General features: G+C 36.0%; 2 protein-coding genes across 4 annotated transcripts; one reads left to right on the top strand and one right to left on the bottom strand.

The window, feature by feature from the left end:
- Positions 1 to 7,863: 7,863 nt before the first annotated feature.
- LOC113345535 (mechanosensitive ion channel protein 10-like) lies at positions 7,864 to 12,495 on the bottom strand. Of its 3 annotated transcripts, none has more exons than XM_026589298.1 (7): positions 11,487 to 12,415; positions 10,646 to 10,924; positions 10,384 to 10,507; positions 9,620 to 9,913; positions 9,322 to 9,524; positions 8,903 to 9,219; positions 7,864 to 8,212 (listed from the first exon to the last, which is right to left on the bottom strand). In XM_026589298.1, the coding sequence occupies exons 1-6, from the start codon at positions 12,413 to 12,415 to the stop codon at positions 8,946 to 8,948; spliced, it is 2,103 nt and encodes a 700-aa protein (XP_026445083.1). In that variant the 3' UTR covers positions 7,864 to 8,212; positions 8,903 to 8,945. The 3 variants fall into 3 exon arrangements, with proteins under 3 accessions (XP_026445083.1, XP_026445084.1, XP_026445082.1); XM_026589299.1 differs by having other exon boundaries at positions 7,864 to 8,187; XM_026589297.1 differs by lacking the exon at positions 7,864 to 8,212 and having other exon boundaries at positions 8,733 to 9,219; positions 11,487 to 12,495.
- LOC113345208 (major allergen Pru ar 1-like) lies at positions 8,145 to 8,640 on the top strand. The gene is made up of 2 exons (XM_026589017.1): positions 8,145 to 8,220; positions 8,342 to 8,640. The coding sequence occupies exons 1-2, from the start codon at positions 8,145 to 8,147 to the stop codon at positions 8,638 to 8,640; spliced, it is 375 nt and encodes a 124-aa protein (XP_026444802.1).
- Positions 12,496 to 16,653: the final 4,158 nt, after the last annotated feature.

Here is a 16,653-nt window from a genome sequence, read left to right as displayed (position 1 = left end):
ATTTGAAAATCAAACATTCCCACATTTGGATGAAAAATATTTGGTGGGAAAACAAAGTCAATCTGGGTATCATAGCCTGGGTAAACCACATCAACCAGAGGATGGGTTTATAATAACTGAAATTTCTTGTGGACATCACTAGGTTCAAGAAAACGTGTATGAAGATAATCTTGTAAAATGGTTGAGGCACATATGTCAAGTCCCAAGTGAGGACCTTTCTAAGAGTTAAATCACATGGAGAATGATAATCACCCCCAAACTTAGAGTTTTCAGTGTCTCTAGAAAGACTAGTCACAACTTCCCTAATTTCAAGGTCATCTAATTCATGAAAATGGTCAATTGATTCTTCTAAGTCAGGTACATCCTCACTCATATCGACAAGTTCATTTTCTTTTTCTAAGTCTATTGTTTCTAAATCGCTAGACTCAAAATATACTCGTTTCTCTAAACCATTATTAGCTTCGTAATCAAAAGGAAATACTACATCGTCTAAAACGGGGGTATCTCTAGTCAAATCCTCGTCCTTTTGAACAGGTGAATAATTATTAAAATTATTTGGATTTGAACTAGAAATAATATTATTGTTAATCTCAGTTGGAGTAGCAAATTCCTGATCACTATGCGTATTTATTTCAAATTCTTCATCAACACTATCCTCATCATAATCATTATAATAACATGAAAATGGTTGAACCTCATCTAAACAACAAGTAGTGTCATCAATTATATCCTCGTCATCTTGATTATGCAAATAATTATCCTCATTTTCAAGGGTACTATTGGAAACACTATATTGGAAATTAAGACTAGCTTGAGCAGTTCTTTCCTGGGCCTCTAACAACATTTTCTGAGTCGACTCACATGACTTCCTGATTTTATTTAGGAAAGAAGGTTCACACGTTGCATTGCTTTTATTCATAACTAAGTTATTCATCTCAGCTGAACTATGTGTCGACTCAAGTAACTTTTGTGTCGACTCAGCTAACTTACATACGGACTCTAGTAGAGAAGAATCGTACGACCGGTGGGATTATGGATAGTAATTGGGCTCACCATGGTATGGACCATAACCTTCAAAAGGCTTATGTTGCCAAACACTATTCACACTATGGTCAAAGTAGTAACATCCATTTTGAAACTCAGTCGGATATTCGTTGTATTGGCTATTGTAATATCAATTTGACATTCTACTGCAGGGGTGTGAGTTGTCACACAAAATAAAACCCACTGACAGGGGATTCGTGGGTGGATAGAGTCTTACCTCCCGTACCAGACGGGCGATGAACCGTTGAAGTTTGACTCATGCCATCGACTCCAATGTCAGTGTACGAACCCGAGGGGCCGAGACAGTATCGTAACTGTCGTCCATCCCTGCAAACAGTTTATATTTAATTTTTAACCCTTCCTTAGAGTTTCAAAATGATAATAATGTCCAGTCCAAAAATAAAGTCCAAAAATAAAAATGTCCAAAAAGGAAAAGAAAAATTACAAAAATAAAATCCAATTTACAGTTTCTAAAAAAAACAAAATCTTCTTCTTCACTCCTTTCGGATTCCTCTTTTCCTTCCTTCTTTGGCGATGCTTTCCTTTTATAGCAATTTTTCTTACCTTGTAGCTTCGCTCCAAATCTGAAAAGAATCGAAAAATACCAAAACGCGTAAAAAAGAACAAAAATAATAAAAAGAAAAAGAAACCTAAAACAAATCTAAATACAAATCCCCGGCAGCGGCGCCAAAAATTGATGTGGTTTTGTAGTTTCGTTCAACTCGGACTTGTGTAGACTCGATTTCAGACTTAATAATAAAGAAAATATATACACAAAAAAAGTTGTCACAATAACGAGAGGTACTGAGACTCGGGATTTCACCAATTTTCATACTCATGTGGTTCAAAAATCAATTCTACACAATTATAGCTCATATGATAAAGATTATTGACTCTTATTCTTTGCCAAAGTAGATTCCGAAAGTAATGAATGTAAATCTAAAGCATGGGACATCAAATCACTTAAGCTAAGCATGACCCATCAATTCAAATCACAACCATTCAAGAGAAATCATAAATCAATTCAATTTTAGTGCAAAAAGTCATATAAAGAATTAATAGAATTACCACAATGATGAAAAATGGCTTCCTCCGTCGTCACAGTGTTGGGTTTAGCTCCTCATATCAAAAACATGCTCAAAATATTTATTCATGGCTCCAAAGTGTTTGAAGTGAGTGAAAATACAAGAAAAAGATAAAACAGATCAATTGCAACGTTTATATGCGTGGCAGATCGACTGTTACTAACGATACAGAAGATGTAAGACTGCTGGGAATGATACTATGTGTGTCGTGGATAAACCACACTTTTCTGCGACTGACTTGGGTCGTCTGATGTTCTTCAGCTTCGTCTTCTTCCTCCTGCTGCTGCAACTTTCTCTGTTGCGTGATTTCTTCGTACCAGAGCTTCCCCTAAACTACGTAAAGGCCCCAAACTACTCGACCTCCTCCTCTGGGACTCCCCCAAGATATATATATATATATATATACATGACAGCCCGTTTAATCGTCGACGAAAGTCTCTTTTACTTCACACGAAAGTCTCAGGCTTTTCCTCCATTTTCTGCTCTTCACCGCGTCTTTGTTTTGTTAACAAATCTTCCAACTCGATAGAATAGAATCCTGAGAAAGTATACTCTCCAAATTTGTACGCAACTTCCAAAAAAAATAAATTAACTCCTGAGACTCTCTCTTGCCCTGTTTACCTGAGATAAGTATGGAAACTTGTTCGTTTTCTTTGAAACAAACTTCTCAGCATCCCTGTTTCACCGCATCAATCCAAGACCAATCCAAATCCGTCAAATACTCCAACAGAATAACCCAAGTCCAAATCAGAACCCAAATCCTTGAAAAACTTCAATAGGATCTCGTCCAAACTCCGGCAATATCTCCACTTCTTATGTTCTATGTGAAACAGAATTGTATCCTTATTTTATGGAATCTAAAAGGATTACCGTTCTTTTTTAGATCAAACACACCAAACACAATCTGAATCCAAGCCACGATCCCCTTAAATCTCGCTAAAGCCTTGTCCAAAGCCGGTCCAAAATTTCGAGTATCTTCTTTCCCTGTTAGCACCTAGAACTGATTATCCAGCCCATTATAATCTGTTAGATTTATTGTACCAGCCCTGCTTAGACAAGTATAGTCCAACGCAAACAAGATTGATTGAATCTCTGTCGGACACATCCAAAATCGAAGCCAACTCTGCCAGTAAAAGTCGCACGAGAAGAAAACAATTTCCCCCCAATTACTAAATTCAAACGGAGAAGATGGCGTGCCTTTAGCGAAGTCTGAGGTGCCCCTAACAGATAGGTGCCCCTTATAAAGTGGATGCCCCTTATCCAAAATGAGAGTCCGAATAGTAATTTTCTCCCACAAGCGCAAATACCACTTTTCGAGCCAATTTTCCCGCAAAAGCTTATTTCTCCAAAAACACCTATAAAGACACAAAAAGCCATAATAAATACAAAATCGAGCACTAACAATATATACAATTGAGATTATATCAGACACAAAAATGTGTCTATCAGACCGTGGTAGGCATCCTGATGTCAACAATATGGGCAGAAAGGATTCGGCAGATGCTACTCCTTGCAACATTTCCAGCTTACTATAGAGCACCACCAGTAAATCCAAAAGATAACCGAAAAACCATTTGAAATGCCAAACGACACCGTTTTAGACGCGAGCTAGAGCCATAGATTTTCCATTTTGTGGGAGAAATGTTGTCTAAATAATGGCTTGAAAATCTGATATCAAAGACTTGATGAAAGAACACAAAACTAAACTCAAGCAATACTTCTCTTAATTGATGTTATACGACTCATGGCTCAACAGCCTATTTATATGGTTAACAAACTTGATTCTCAAGTAAAAACACTTTCCTAACATAATCAAACTCTAACAAAGACTCTTCTAGAAAATTCACACGTAAACAAACTTTAAAAACAGCAATACTTGCAACCCAAGTAAACTTCTAAATACCGTACCACCGTGTCAACAATACTTGTTGATCCATTCACATCGTGTCAACTGTACCAGTTGGTCCAACCTTACTATGTCAACTCTTATGGTTGATCCATACTGCTTGTATCAACAACACTTGTTGATCTCTTCTATCTTCTTCATAGTATCTTGGTTTATTTTTCAACATCCTCTTTTAAACCAAGATACTCTTTGCTAATCAATCCCAATTTTCCACGCAAGTAAATGAAAGTGTTAGACTTCAAAGACTTGGTGAAAATATCTTCCACTTGCTCTTGACTTTCACAAAAATCCACAGCTATCTCCTTGTTACTTACAAGCTCTCTGATGTAATGAAAATTAATATCAATGTGCTTACTCCTTCTATGAATCACAAGGTTCTTAGTTAATGAAATTGTAGACTTGTTATCACAAACTATTGTTGTTGGTGTCTTATGTTCTTGAAACAATGCCTTCAGCATCATTCTTAACCATACAGCTTGTGTAGCACAGTTGCTAGCAGCTATATATTCAGCTTCTTTTGTAGATAAAGCAACAACCTGTTGCTTCTTTGATGACCAAGAGAAAAAAACAGTTCCTAACTGAAATCCATAACATGATGTGATCTTTCTTCCTTCTGTATCACCATCCCAATCACTATCAGTAAATCCAACTAATTTTGGATCTTATAAAACATTATAGAGAATTTCCAAACTAGTTGTTCCTCTAACATATCTCAGAATACGTTTTGCAGCTTGTAAATATGATTTCCTGGGTTCTTCTATAAATCTACTAACCAAACCAACTGCATACATAATGTCAGGTCTTGTAACAGTCAGATATCTAAGACATCCAACAAGACCTTTAAAGTATGTTGAATTCACAAGTTCTCCTCACCCTTGTATTGTCAACTTCAATCTCTCCTCTATTGGTCTTAAGATGGATTGCAATTATCCATCTTGAAACGCTTTAGTATACCTTCTGCTTATCTTTGTTGATTAATAAAAATTCCTTTTTCAGTTTGTTGGACTTCAATACCAAGAAAATATGACATTAAACCAAGATATGTCATCTCAAACTCCTTCACCATATCCTCCCTGAATTCCTTGATCATCTCATAACTATTTCCAGTAAAGATAAGATCATACATATACAAACACACTATAATACGATTGCCAAGAGTATCAGCTTTCAAATATAAAGTATGCTCATGTGGACATCTTGTAAATCCTTTCTTAATGAAATAAGAATCTATTCTTGTATACCAAGCTCTTGGTGCTTGTTTCAAACCATACAAAGCTTTGTTTAGCTTGTAAACTTCATTCTCCTTCCCCTCCATAATGTAACCTACTGGTTGTTTAATATAAACTTCTTCTTGCAAAACTCCATTCAAGAATGCTGACTTAACATCCATCTGAAAAATCTTCCAATGCTTCTGTGCAGCTAAATCAATTATCATTCTTAATATATCAAGTCTTGCAACTGGTGCAAATACTTCTGAGTAATCTACTCCTTGTCTTTGTCTATATCCCTTAGAAACTAGACTTGCTTTCAGTCTATCTACTTCACCATTTGACTTGTATTTTGTTTTATAAACCCATTTAACACCAATAGGTTTCTTTCCTGGTGGAAGTTTTGTTAATTCACATGTGTCATTCTTCTCAATTGACTTCAGTTCTTCATTCATGGCTTGAATCCAACCTTGTTCTTTTGATGCTTCTTCATAAGTTAAAGGATCACAATATCCAAATAATGAAAAATTCACCACATCCTCATCAATGTCTTCATCATCTCTTGATATTACATAATCATTCAACCTAGCAGGTATAACATATTTTCTTCTTGGTCTTCTAGTTTCTTGTTGTGGTACTGCTTCTGTTCTTGCTTCTTCATGATGTTCTTCAATATTGTCTTGAATCTGCACTTCTTCTTCAACTACAATTGGAACTGTTCTGACAGCATCAGGTGGATCAACATTCCTTGTTGACCCAGTATGTGGAGGAACATTCTTTGTTGACCCAGAATTTGGATCAACATTGTTTGTTGATCCAGTATTCCAATTTCATTGTGAGTCTTCCATCAAAGATCACATCTCTACTTGTAATTACTTTTCCTGTCTCTGAATTAAACAATTCATATCCTTTGGTTACTGAGTTATAACCAACAAGAATACACTTTTCACTCTTGTCATCCAACTTCTTTCTAAGTTCTTTAGGTACATGTGCATATGCAATGCACCCAAACACTTTCAGATGTCTTACCCTTTGTCTTGAACCTCTCCAAGCTTCTTCTGGTGTCATATTATTCAAACTATTTGTAGGACATCTGTTAAGTAAGTAAACTGTTGTATCAACTTCATATCCCCATAAATTCTTTGGTAAAAAAAATTTCTTCTTATAGTTCTTTCCATCTCCATTATAGTTTTATTCTTTCTTTCTACTACACCATTCTGTTGTGGTGTATATCTAGCTGTTAACTGATGTTGAATGCCATGTTCTTCCATGAAATTATCAACTACAGTATACTCTTTTCCTCTATCAGTTCTTAATATCTTGATGCTCATACCAATTTGTTTCTCAGCATATGCTTTGAAACTTCTAAAAGCTTGAAAAGCATCATTCTTTTGTCTAAGCAAATAAACCCATGCCTTTCTACTAAAATCATCAACGAAAGTTATAAAATAATTATTACCTCCAGGTGAAGTTACTTCAATAGGACCACACAGATCACTATGAACAATCTCCAATTGTTGATCAGATCTTCTTGTTTTGTTGACTTGGAATGGATCTCCGTGCTGCTTGCGAAAGATGCAATTTTCACATCTTGATTCTGGAAGTTCAATGAAAGGTAATCCTGATACCATCTCCTTCTTTGCTAAGGTTTGTAAACTATTAAAGTTCACATGTCCCATCCTCTTATGTCGTAACCAAGAGTCATTGTGCACACTACTACTGTAACAACTTTCCTTTTGATGTTGAATATTCAAAGGAAATAATCTGTTTTTGGTCATCTGTACTTTAGCTATCAACCTTCTTCTTCTATCTCTGATGAAGCATAAACCATTGTAAATATTCATAGAGTATCCTCTTTCAGATAGCTGACCCATACTCAATAAGTTTTGATGTAAACCTGGAACATAGAATACATCCATGATGTAAGCCTTAGAACCATTCTTAAGAACAATTCCTATTCTTCCTTTTCCCATAACTGGAATTGTAGAACTATTCTCCAACTTCACTGTAGACCTTACAGACTCATCTAGACTATCAAATAAATCTTTTTTGCCACACATATGGTTGTTGCAACCTGTATCTAAGTACCACTTAAGTTGAGATTGATCTTCTGTTGTATGACATGCTAATAGCATGTTTTCAGTCTTCTGCTTCTTTTTCTTGACTTTCAGCAATATTAGCTTTGAAATTTGATTTATAATTATTTTCAGTAGTCTTTTTAGGTTTGGACATTCTGGAGCAAAGTGTCCAAAATCTCCACAGTTGTAACACTGAACTTTTGATCTATCAACTGGTTTTCTTCCTTGATAACCTCCGGTATTAGATCTCCCTCCATTGTTATATTTTTCTTGATATTTTCCTTCTATCTTCTTCATAGTATCTTGGTTTATTCTTCAACATGGCTTATTTTGTATTTTTATTTGTATTTGTATCCACTGGTTGCATAGAAAAACAACAAAAAATTGTATATGTATCGACCTTAAGAAACTAGCACTGAACTTTGTGATAGCACACCCCAGAACAGGTCAAAGTTCCAGAGTCTCACATACACAGCACTACAAAATTGAATTCCATGTAAAATTGAAAAGTCAAGTTATTACAGTCTTATTAAGCACACCCTCAATATTAAACTCTCTTGCACAAAACCACATCAAAGTTTCAACCTGAACCTGTAAATACACAACCAAATGACCTTATAATTTCCAGAATTCCCATTCAAATCTCTTCCTTATCTTTTCCTTTTTTTCATTCTGATCCAATCTCTTCTTTATCCACCTTAGTAAACATAATTAATGGCTTGCATTACCTTTGAAGAGACACTGCATTGCCCTGTCGATGCACATAGAATGTTCCATGCAATGTTCTTAGATGCTCATAATTTGATACCAAAGATCATGCCTCATGCTGTCAAGAGCTCATGCAATGTTCTCTGGTGATGGAGGCTCTGGTAGCATTCAACAAGTTAACTTCTGCCAAGGTAAACTTACTTAAATGGTCACATAAGAAATTTACACCTTGTCTGAATCTTAATTTCATTTGTTAAGAACTAGTTAAATTGTTGTTCTGGGTCTAAGTAAACTCTATCAACTGAAATGCAGGAGGTCCTGTGAAATATGTAAAAAGACTAGACTCCAAAGACAAAGACAACTTCGAGTGCAACTACACAGTGATTGAATCTGACGCATTTGGCGAGACGGTTGATCATATCACTAACGAGATCAAGTTTGAGGCTGCTCCTGGTGGTGGTTGTATATGTAAATCGAAAAGCTCTTATCACCCTACTAAGGCTGGTGCAGTGTTGAATGAAGACGAGCTGAAGGTAAGAAGAGAAAGTTCAATAGGATTGTACAAAATAGTGCAAGATTACCTCTTACAAAACCCCGATGTCTATGCTTAAATAGTGCATATCTATTCTTGTTCGGCTTCGTTTCTAAAGCTATGCTTAAAGTGTTCCTAATTGTGGAGTCGTCTGGTTTGTATATCATCACTAAAGAATAACAGTAAACTACAATACTGAAATTTCCAAGTCTTCGTACGCATATCAGAGCATGGTAGTTGATAAAAGAGAGATGATTTATCACCCACATTTCCTACTTTTGACATTTCCAGTGGGACTCATTTCACTCTTTGACCTGGTATTACAATAGAAGAATGGTTACCTAGATATATGAGAACTTGGAATTACATCTTTGCGTTAGTAACTCATTGAAATTGCGCTGTCGGATCTCCACCGGCTGTGGTATATTGGGTGACATGAATTTGCTGAGGAAGAAGCTGGTACTTGATTCCGAGGGTTTCAAAGATCCTCTTCAGCTCAAAAATGAGTTCAGTTCTACGTAAGTTTCTCTCCCCGAAATTTTGATGGTTCATTGTGTGTGTCACATTCAGAGACATATTCAACTTGTCTAGAGTCAAAATCTCTTTCACTATGACCGAGTGGTTAGGAGTCCAATACTTCGGCCTGCCCTCAATATATCTGCAACCAAAAATCATAGAAGATGCATTTCATCAACTTAACATGACAAGACCTGTTTAATTTTGTTTACTGGTAAATGAGAGATGAGTTTCGGGCTCTTACGTTTGTATGGCCTTCTTCAGAAGATTGATATTGTCCATAGAGGTTGAGGAGTCGATGGTAAAATCAACTGCGTCGAGCATATCTGGACTCCTGTAAAAATTGCTGATAGGTTTTGTGCTCAAAACTGAGTTTGGATAGTAAATCTTCTCCTTGTCAAATCGAAGGAAAACCGTTGTCAAGATATTCATCTCTTCCACTATCATCTGCAATTTAAAAAAAAAAATATGTATGTATGCATAAAGCAGTACAATGCAAAGCTGATCAAAGCCAATTGAGCTGAAAGTCCATCGGAGTTTACCTGAACACCATCGATTTTACAACGGTCGCCTACATCAAATGGATGCATTACAAAGACAAAGATGATAGCTTCAAAGATGGTTTTGCACGTGTTCTGGAACATGAAACCCACAAGTAGTAGCTGGGATGTGATCAACAGGATAACTTTGGAAGTCGCCAGCCCCATCACTAGAACGAAAACCACGAGTATAACCACTGACACAATTGCACTAGCTAACTTGTGAAGCTGCTGCACCGCTGTTTTAGTGTCATTGAGAGAATGAGCTAGAGACCTTCGCTCAATATAAGCATGCACCTGAAGAAATAAAATCTACCACATTAGAAACCAGAGTTATAACTAATCCCTGAACACTTTCAGGCTTCAAAATGGCTAACAGACCAACCAATATGCCGTGTCGACAGTTCTGACAAGAAAAAACACATAGCTCTGAATCAGATTATTGGGTAATTTCATCACTCGGAAGCTGGTGTTCGGTTCTCACAGAATACAGCAGAATGCTTCTGCGATGCCAAAAATAGCTCATTTCAGCTTTATTCAGCTCAAAAGAAAAACCTTTCAAGTGATACACTAAGTTTTTTATGTACTATGACTGTGCTAAGAGATGGAACTCTTGCACTTCTCTATACCTTGAGCTTTCAAGCACTTTCATGGTGAATCCCTCTAATTATAGAAATCCGTACTACAACATGCTTTATCTCTATGCTGCCACTACAGACGCTAAAGTTATACTACCATAGGATAGAATATGGAGCGATTAAGCTTACCACCCAGTTCCTGAAAGCAGATTTTTTGACTTGTCCAGTTTCAACAGCTCCCTCAAAGAAAGGAAATATTGTCTGCATATCTTCTCTTCTTAAGAACCTAAGCAGATCCTCCTCTACAATGTACCTGAAACACGACAGATAAGTTCAACACGGTAAAACAAAGACTAGGATATCCCAGCCTCTATTGGTCAACACAAACCAACTCTTTAAGCCAATGACATAAATTTAATGGAATTTCATGCAGAAATTAGTAAATACTTACTTGGCACCAGGCTTAGCAACGTTCTTGAAAACCCTCTGGGCAGTCATTCTTGCTTCCCACTCGCTCGTAATTTCTGATTCTGATATCGCAAAATCATCAATCGTTCTCGAGATTGTGGACAGACCAGAACTCGTCACATAGTTCATCAGTCTCCTGACACTCCAAGCTGAAGCTGTACTTTCCATACTTAGTTTCCTTAGCTTCTCAATGTCTATCTTCCTTGAGCCACCCATCCTTCTAGAAATCCTCTTGCTATCTTTCAATCTCGCAGGCAACGACCTAATTACATGTGCACAAATACATTCTCATTTACCATTTTGAATTACCATGAAAAGCCTAATTTGTCTACCCACAATATCTCTAGTTATTTGAAGACACAATTCCATCGTCTTTGCCAATTCCTAGTTGACTTAATGGGCAGTACATAAAAATCCCTAAAATTAAAGTCTTTAGAAACAGAGGGAGTACAACCTATAGGTGGTGTTCCTGCAGCTTAGATTTTTGGAAATGCAGTATCGGAAACATCTCCATACCGGACACCCGTATGTGTACAACCAGGTGTACACTACATCATTGTCACAATCTTAACATTTTATCTCTACAACAACAAGTTCATTTGCAGCCACATCTTTGTTTCAGCAATAGGCAACCCATGTTTTCTTATGTTCTTAATTCCTATTTTTACACGGCTAAGGCCCGGATCGAAATGATTCAGCTAACTATATGCGACAACAACCACATGTGTAAATTGAATTATCTCCACCCATCTTAAAATCACTAACCTAACAACACGAAATGGTAAATATAACAACAAAAAATTGACAATAAAAACAAGTAGTACCTGGAAGCCATAAATGTCTTTCGCTTCTGCGGCACCGTCACGTCGATTTCATCCAGCGGGGGACCAGATAAAGAATCCAAAATGTAATGGTGAAAAACACTTTCTTTCATCCTATCAAAGAAAGTCGCCACATGAAACGATGAAGCTAACATTTTCACCAGAACAATCTTAATCAACCAAATTATAGTACCAACAAGAACCCCAATCAAAGCTCTAAAAACCTTCTTAAAGATTGGATTATGTTTCTGAACATCAGGACTAAACATCAATGACCATGACAACAGGACTAATCCTAACCAGATAACATTCTGAAAGCTCTTCCTAAGACCAAACACAAAGTAGAGCACTTTCTCTCTTAACATGAAATTCCTTTCAATGAAAAAGACTATAATCTTTATAACCCAACCAGACACTAATCTACCACAGAAAAGAACCATAACCATTAAAACCCATTTCCAGACCTCTAAACTCCATTTAGTCTGTTTCTTGATTGACTCAAATGTAAGACTACATACCAGAGCAGCTGTGATGACAAAGAAAGCAACCCACTCAAAGATAGTCCTCCACTTAATTTTCTTCTTCTTTTTGTACTTTTCACTCTCTTCTTCATGTTCTTTGTTCCAGATTTCATCTTCTTCTTCATCATCTGTTGATGTGTTGTTGTTATGGGTGTTTTCTATTTCTTCTGCTGCTGGTTCATAAATGGGTGACCTTGGTGATTGATTAGGATAGTTTCTCTCATCAAATCTGGACTTGGTTTTTGCAAAAGTGGCTCTCCTAACAGTTGTAGGAGTTGGTGCTCTAGGTGGAAGATGAGGAGAGGTTGATTCATTTTCATGTGTAGATTTTTTTGGTGTTTCTGGTTGTTCCATCTGCAGAACTACTTGTTCTGCAATGGGTATGGGCTTCTCCTTCTCCGTACTCTGCATCTTTTCTTCTCTAATTTCTCACTCTAGAGTATGGGTTCTACTGGCTCCCTTGGGAGGAGGAGGAGGAGGAGGAGGAGAAGTACAAGAAGCTAAGAGAAGACTGAACCCTGAATGACAAGATGTTTACTTGTATTAAATTATGAAGTAGGTATGGTGTAGGCCCTGTAGGACTTGGTTTGCATGGATGCTAAAGGGGATACTATTTTGTTTGTGTGTGTACCGAAATATATGTAAGTTACTATGTTTTGATTTATATAGGTTTTAATATACCCCCAATCAAATTGGGACTGCCTATTAGCAATATTGTTTGGTTTGGGTTAAGGAGATAGACTGTTATGCCTGCCAGTCTCTCGAAGGAAAAAAAAAAAAGAAATCTCTGCAAAAGCAAAACAGCTTTTGTCTAGTTATTTTCAACCATGTTTCTTCTGGGTCTTTCTCTGGTGCTTAACTTTTCCCTTTTAACGTTTAGTCAATTTTGCTTTGCATTTCTTTAATTCATTTATCAAGTCGTGCATTTTGGTCGTGTTGTGATATAAGGGGAATAAAATTATTGCTCTTAGACTACGGCATCAATAGTCATGCTACGATCATATATGCCTTCACATAGTGAATTTGAAGTTAATGTTGTGGTGATATCGCATTCATGATGCATAGTGCGTATAAGAGCACAATCCGGGAGGCGTATAATCCATCAGTTATCATTTTGGAAATTAAAAACTGCTAAGTATTGATGTTTTTAGTTTGAACGCACTAAAATTCTTTCGGTCGAAAGATAGAGTTTTGCAAAAAGAATATTATGCTGAAAAATAAGTTTCAAATTCATACGTTTAGATTTCATGAAAAAGTTGGTATAGAAAGTGTGAGTTTAGGTGTCGAAATTATGAGATAGCATGAAAATAAATATGTCAACGAACCCTCGGCTCTACCAAAAAGTTTTATAAGACGAATATAAAGTCATCTCAACAGTAAATTTTTGCAGCACACTCAACACTCGGTAGCTATCAAACCCATAACATCCAATTTTCACTTTCAAAGTCGATGAGAATTGGTAATATTGAGGTTTAGTTAGAATGCACTAATTTTTGGTGGGAAGGTAGAGAATTTTGTAAAATAACATACCAGTAAAAGCCTAAAAAATAAGTTTCAAATTCATATGTTTGGGAGACATCATGAAAGTAACTATGCCAATGAATCCTCCCTTTACCAAAAAAGTTTCATAATGATATTTAAAGAAAGACGAATAAAGAGTCATCTCAACAGTTAAAGAAATCCTATGCAACATCATATTTTCATGTGGCATTTCTGAATGACATTGACCATAGTGATTAACAAAGAGAAAAGGCCTTTAAATAGAAGAGAGCAAAACCTATTCGATACAAACTTCTACTAACTACACCTGATTACAGTCTTCCAATGAGTTATAAGCTCACGAAAAAATGTTAAACAGCTCTTCTGAACAGATCGAGGATTTTGGACCGAGCCAAAACCGATTCTCACAAAATTGGTTGGTGGGTGCCATCCTGCCTCCTAGGCTAGCAGGCTCACTTCTAATGTGTTTATTAGTTTTGGCAACGTCAAAAACCCTCAATTTATAAAGTTTTTTTGCATTTTAAAAGGAAAACCCCAAAGAAAAATCAAGCTTTTTTACTTCATTGATGATATCATCCTCTATTCTTGGATTTTACCCTTCTATTTATCTCATACCCACATTGTAAAGTGGATTCCAAAAGGTACCAAGGGACAAATCTTCTAAACCCATTTTAATTTATAACTCTTTGAGAAATAAGACCATATTATTGTGGCATACCTGCATTGGAATAACATATGATCTACTCCTTTCTCGGCTCGATTCCACAAGCAACATTGAGTATTCTAAATCTGACAACCCTTTTTATTTAAATCAAGCAAATCGGTAACAAGTGTAGTTAATCTAGGAAGCGAACGAGATCCTAAATTCCAACGAATGAGATATTGGCGATTTTTCTGTTTGACTCGGCCGAGAATCACCGAGATTTTAGCGAGTTTCCCATTTGAGTCAACGTCATCTATAATTTTTTTTGATCAACCATTCCTATAATTTCAACAAAAAAAAAAATTGAAATAATCCTAAATTGATGATTGTCAAACTTCTATGATGAACTGGTCTTCAATCTTTATAGGATCTTCTCCATAAATTGGGGCAGTGATCTTCTTCATCTGTGAATGTTAATCTTCGTAGTTGGTCTTCTTCATACCATAATTACATATTCACCAACTAATAGCAGGAGAAGAAAGAAAGAAAGAAAGAGATGCCAGCACTGAGGTAATAATAGGATTTTTTTTTTCCTCCAACTTTTCGTTGATGTGATTGAGAGAAAGAGGGAAAAAATAAACGAAGAAAAGTAGTTGGTGCGTATTTCATATTTGTATGCATACCGGAGAGAAGAGAAGAAAGGTTTTTTTTCCCTGAAAGTTAATATATTGAAACTGTTAGAGCAATGCTCGGTTGAACTCACAAGTTTTGCTATATCTCAAGCTTGTTGTTAATGTTAGATGATCAAAACTATTTCCTGATTTCTAGTCTACTAAATCAAGTCTCGGACTAGGTTAGAATTTGGTAGTTGAGTATCATACATCACCCTTGAAGACTAAAGATTGATGGAGGCATTTGGAGAACTTTTGTATCAGGTATGTGAAGACTGAACCATTCTATCTTACCATTGTATCTTTTTGAGACGATGGCGTATGACTTCTAGCAGATTTACAAAGAAGAAATTTTTACTCAAGCTTGTCTTGTAAAAATCTCGAAATATGATTTTAGCAAAAAATCCTTAACAATATTAGTTCTAAGAAATTTATTATGTGAATTAATTTGTGGATTAGTAGAAAATTCCACATGCATTGATTTTATCACTTGGGAATGTTTCAGACATCATAAGAGAGAAATTCAGAACTACTGATATTTCTGCTCAGGTAGGTTGGTGATAAGTGCATAATTCATATGATTTTAGTGTCCATTCCATACTTGCTTTAGCTATTATTCTTGCATATTTTCGTATTATTACTCTTGTTTTCTCTTATTTATCTCTATTAGGTGAATCATCCAAAAAGGAGCTACAAAGTGATGAAAAGAGCTATAAATAGAAGTATTCCAAGTGTCCAAGTCCAAGAGAAGTTGAAGAAGTGCGACGAAAATGAGCAAAACGCTCAAAATCAAGAGACGGGACAGAGACCAATTTTAACTCATTCAAATTAAGTATTTATCATCATCATCTTGAAGATAATTTAAAGATAAAAATAATGAAAAAAAGAATGAGGTCATTCCGAGTTCGGATGAAGAAGTTGTGGCCAAAACAAGCTTTTATTGAATATCGAAGACAGTAAAGTTCGCAGATGGGTTTGATACTTTAATTCCGAAAATATCTGTTGGAATTTGAAGTTCGCGGACTGGGTTCGCGAACTTAGCAAGTGGAAAACGTGTATTAATACCTTGGAAAGCCTAAGGGCACGTTTGGATTCGTTATTTCGGGTTGGGTTCTTGAACCGAACTAAATACTTGGAGACCAATAATGTAAACCTATAAAAAGGTATTAGGTTATGTAAAATAATAATCGAATCTCATATCACAAGTTCTACATCAAAAACCTAAGGTTTACCCCTTTAGGGGGAAACCACCATTATCATCTTCTTTGTAATATGAGTAGTTAAATCCTTTGTTGATTAAGGATGAATTCAATGTTCCAAGAGTGAAGCTTTATTAATAATACAAGTCTATTTGAGATTTTAATCATCATCGTTTGTTTTCATTATACTAGGGTTTATGATTGATTTTTAGATTGATTTGGGTGCGAAACTAGATTAGTCTATTAATCATTTATTGCTAGTAGAGAGTTGAGCGATCTGTAATTGTCGTGCATCTCCTACATAAGTAGAAAACATGAGACCTTGCAGAGGGATTCTGTAAAGCAATCGTGTATGGAAACAACACCAGTAAGTGAACCAAGCATACTGAGTTTAACTGCTGGAATCAAACCTAAATTCACAAAACCTAAAGCATTCGATTGAGTTACACCTTGTAAGTTGTTGATATGCCTGATGAGTCCTTTCTGAAGATCTCACAGAGAATTCTGCTCTTGCTGCAGAAATACCTGTGATTCCTAGTTATGACTCAGATGATGAATCGGATAAGGAAATTCTTGAGTGAAAGTGAAGAAATTCATCGTGAAAACCTTCGTCTGAAGAAAAACTTGGAAAATATT

The sequence above is a fragment of the Papaver somniferum genome, unplaced genomic scaffold (assembly GCF_003573695.1).
Source record: "Papaver somniferum cultivar HN1 unplaced genomic scaffold, ASM357369v1 unplaced-scaffold_81, whole genome shotgun sequence".
Lineage (NCBI taxonomy): Eukaryota > Viridiplantae > Streptophyta > Magnoliopsida > Ranunculales > Papaveraceae > Papaver > Papaver somniferum.
The sequence above is the reverse complement of the archived record's forward strand: the minus strand, read 5'-3'. Positions and strand labels throughout refer to the sequence as shown.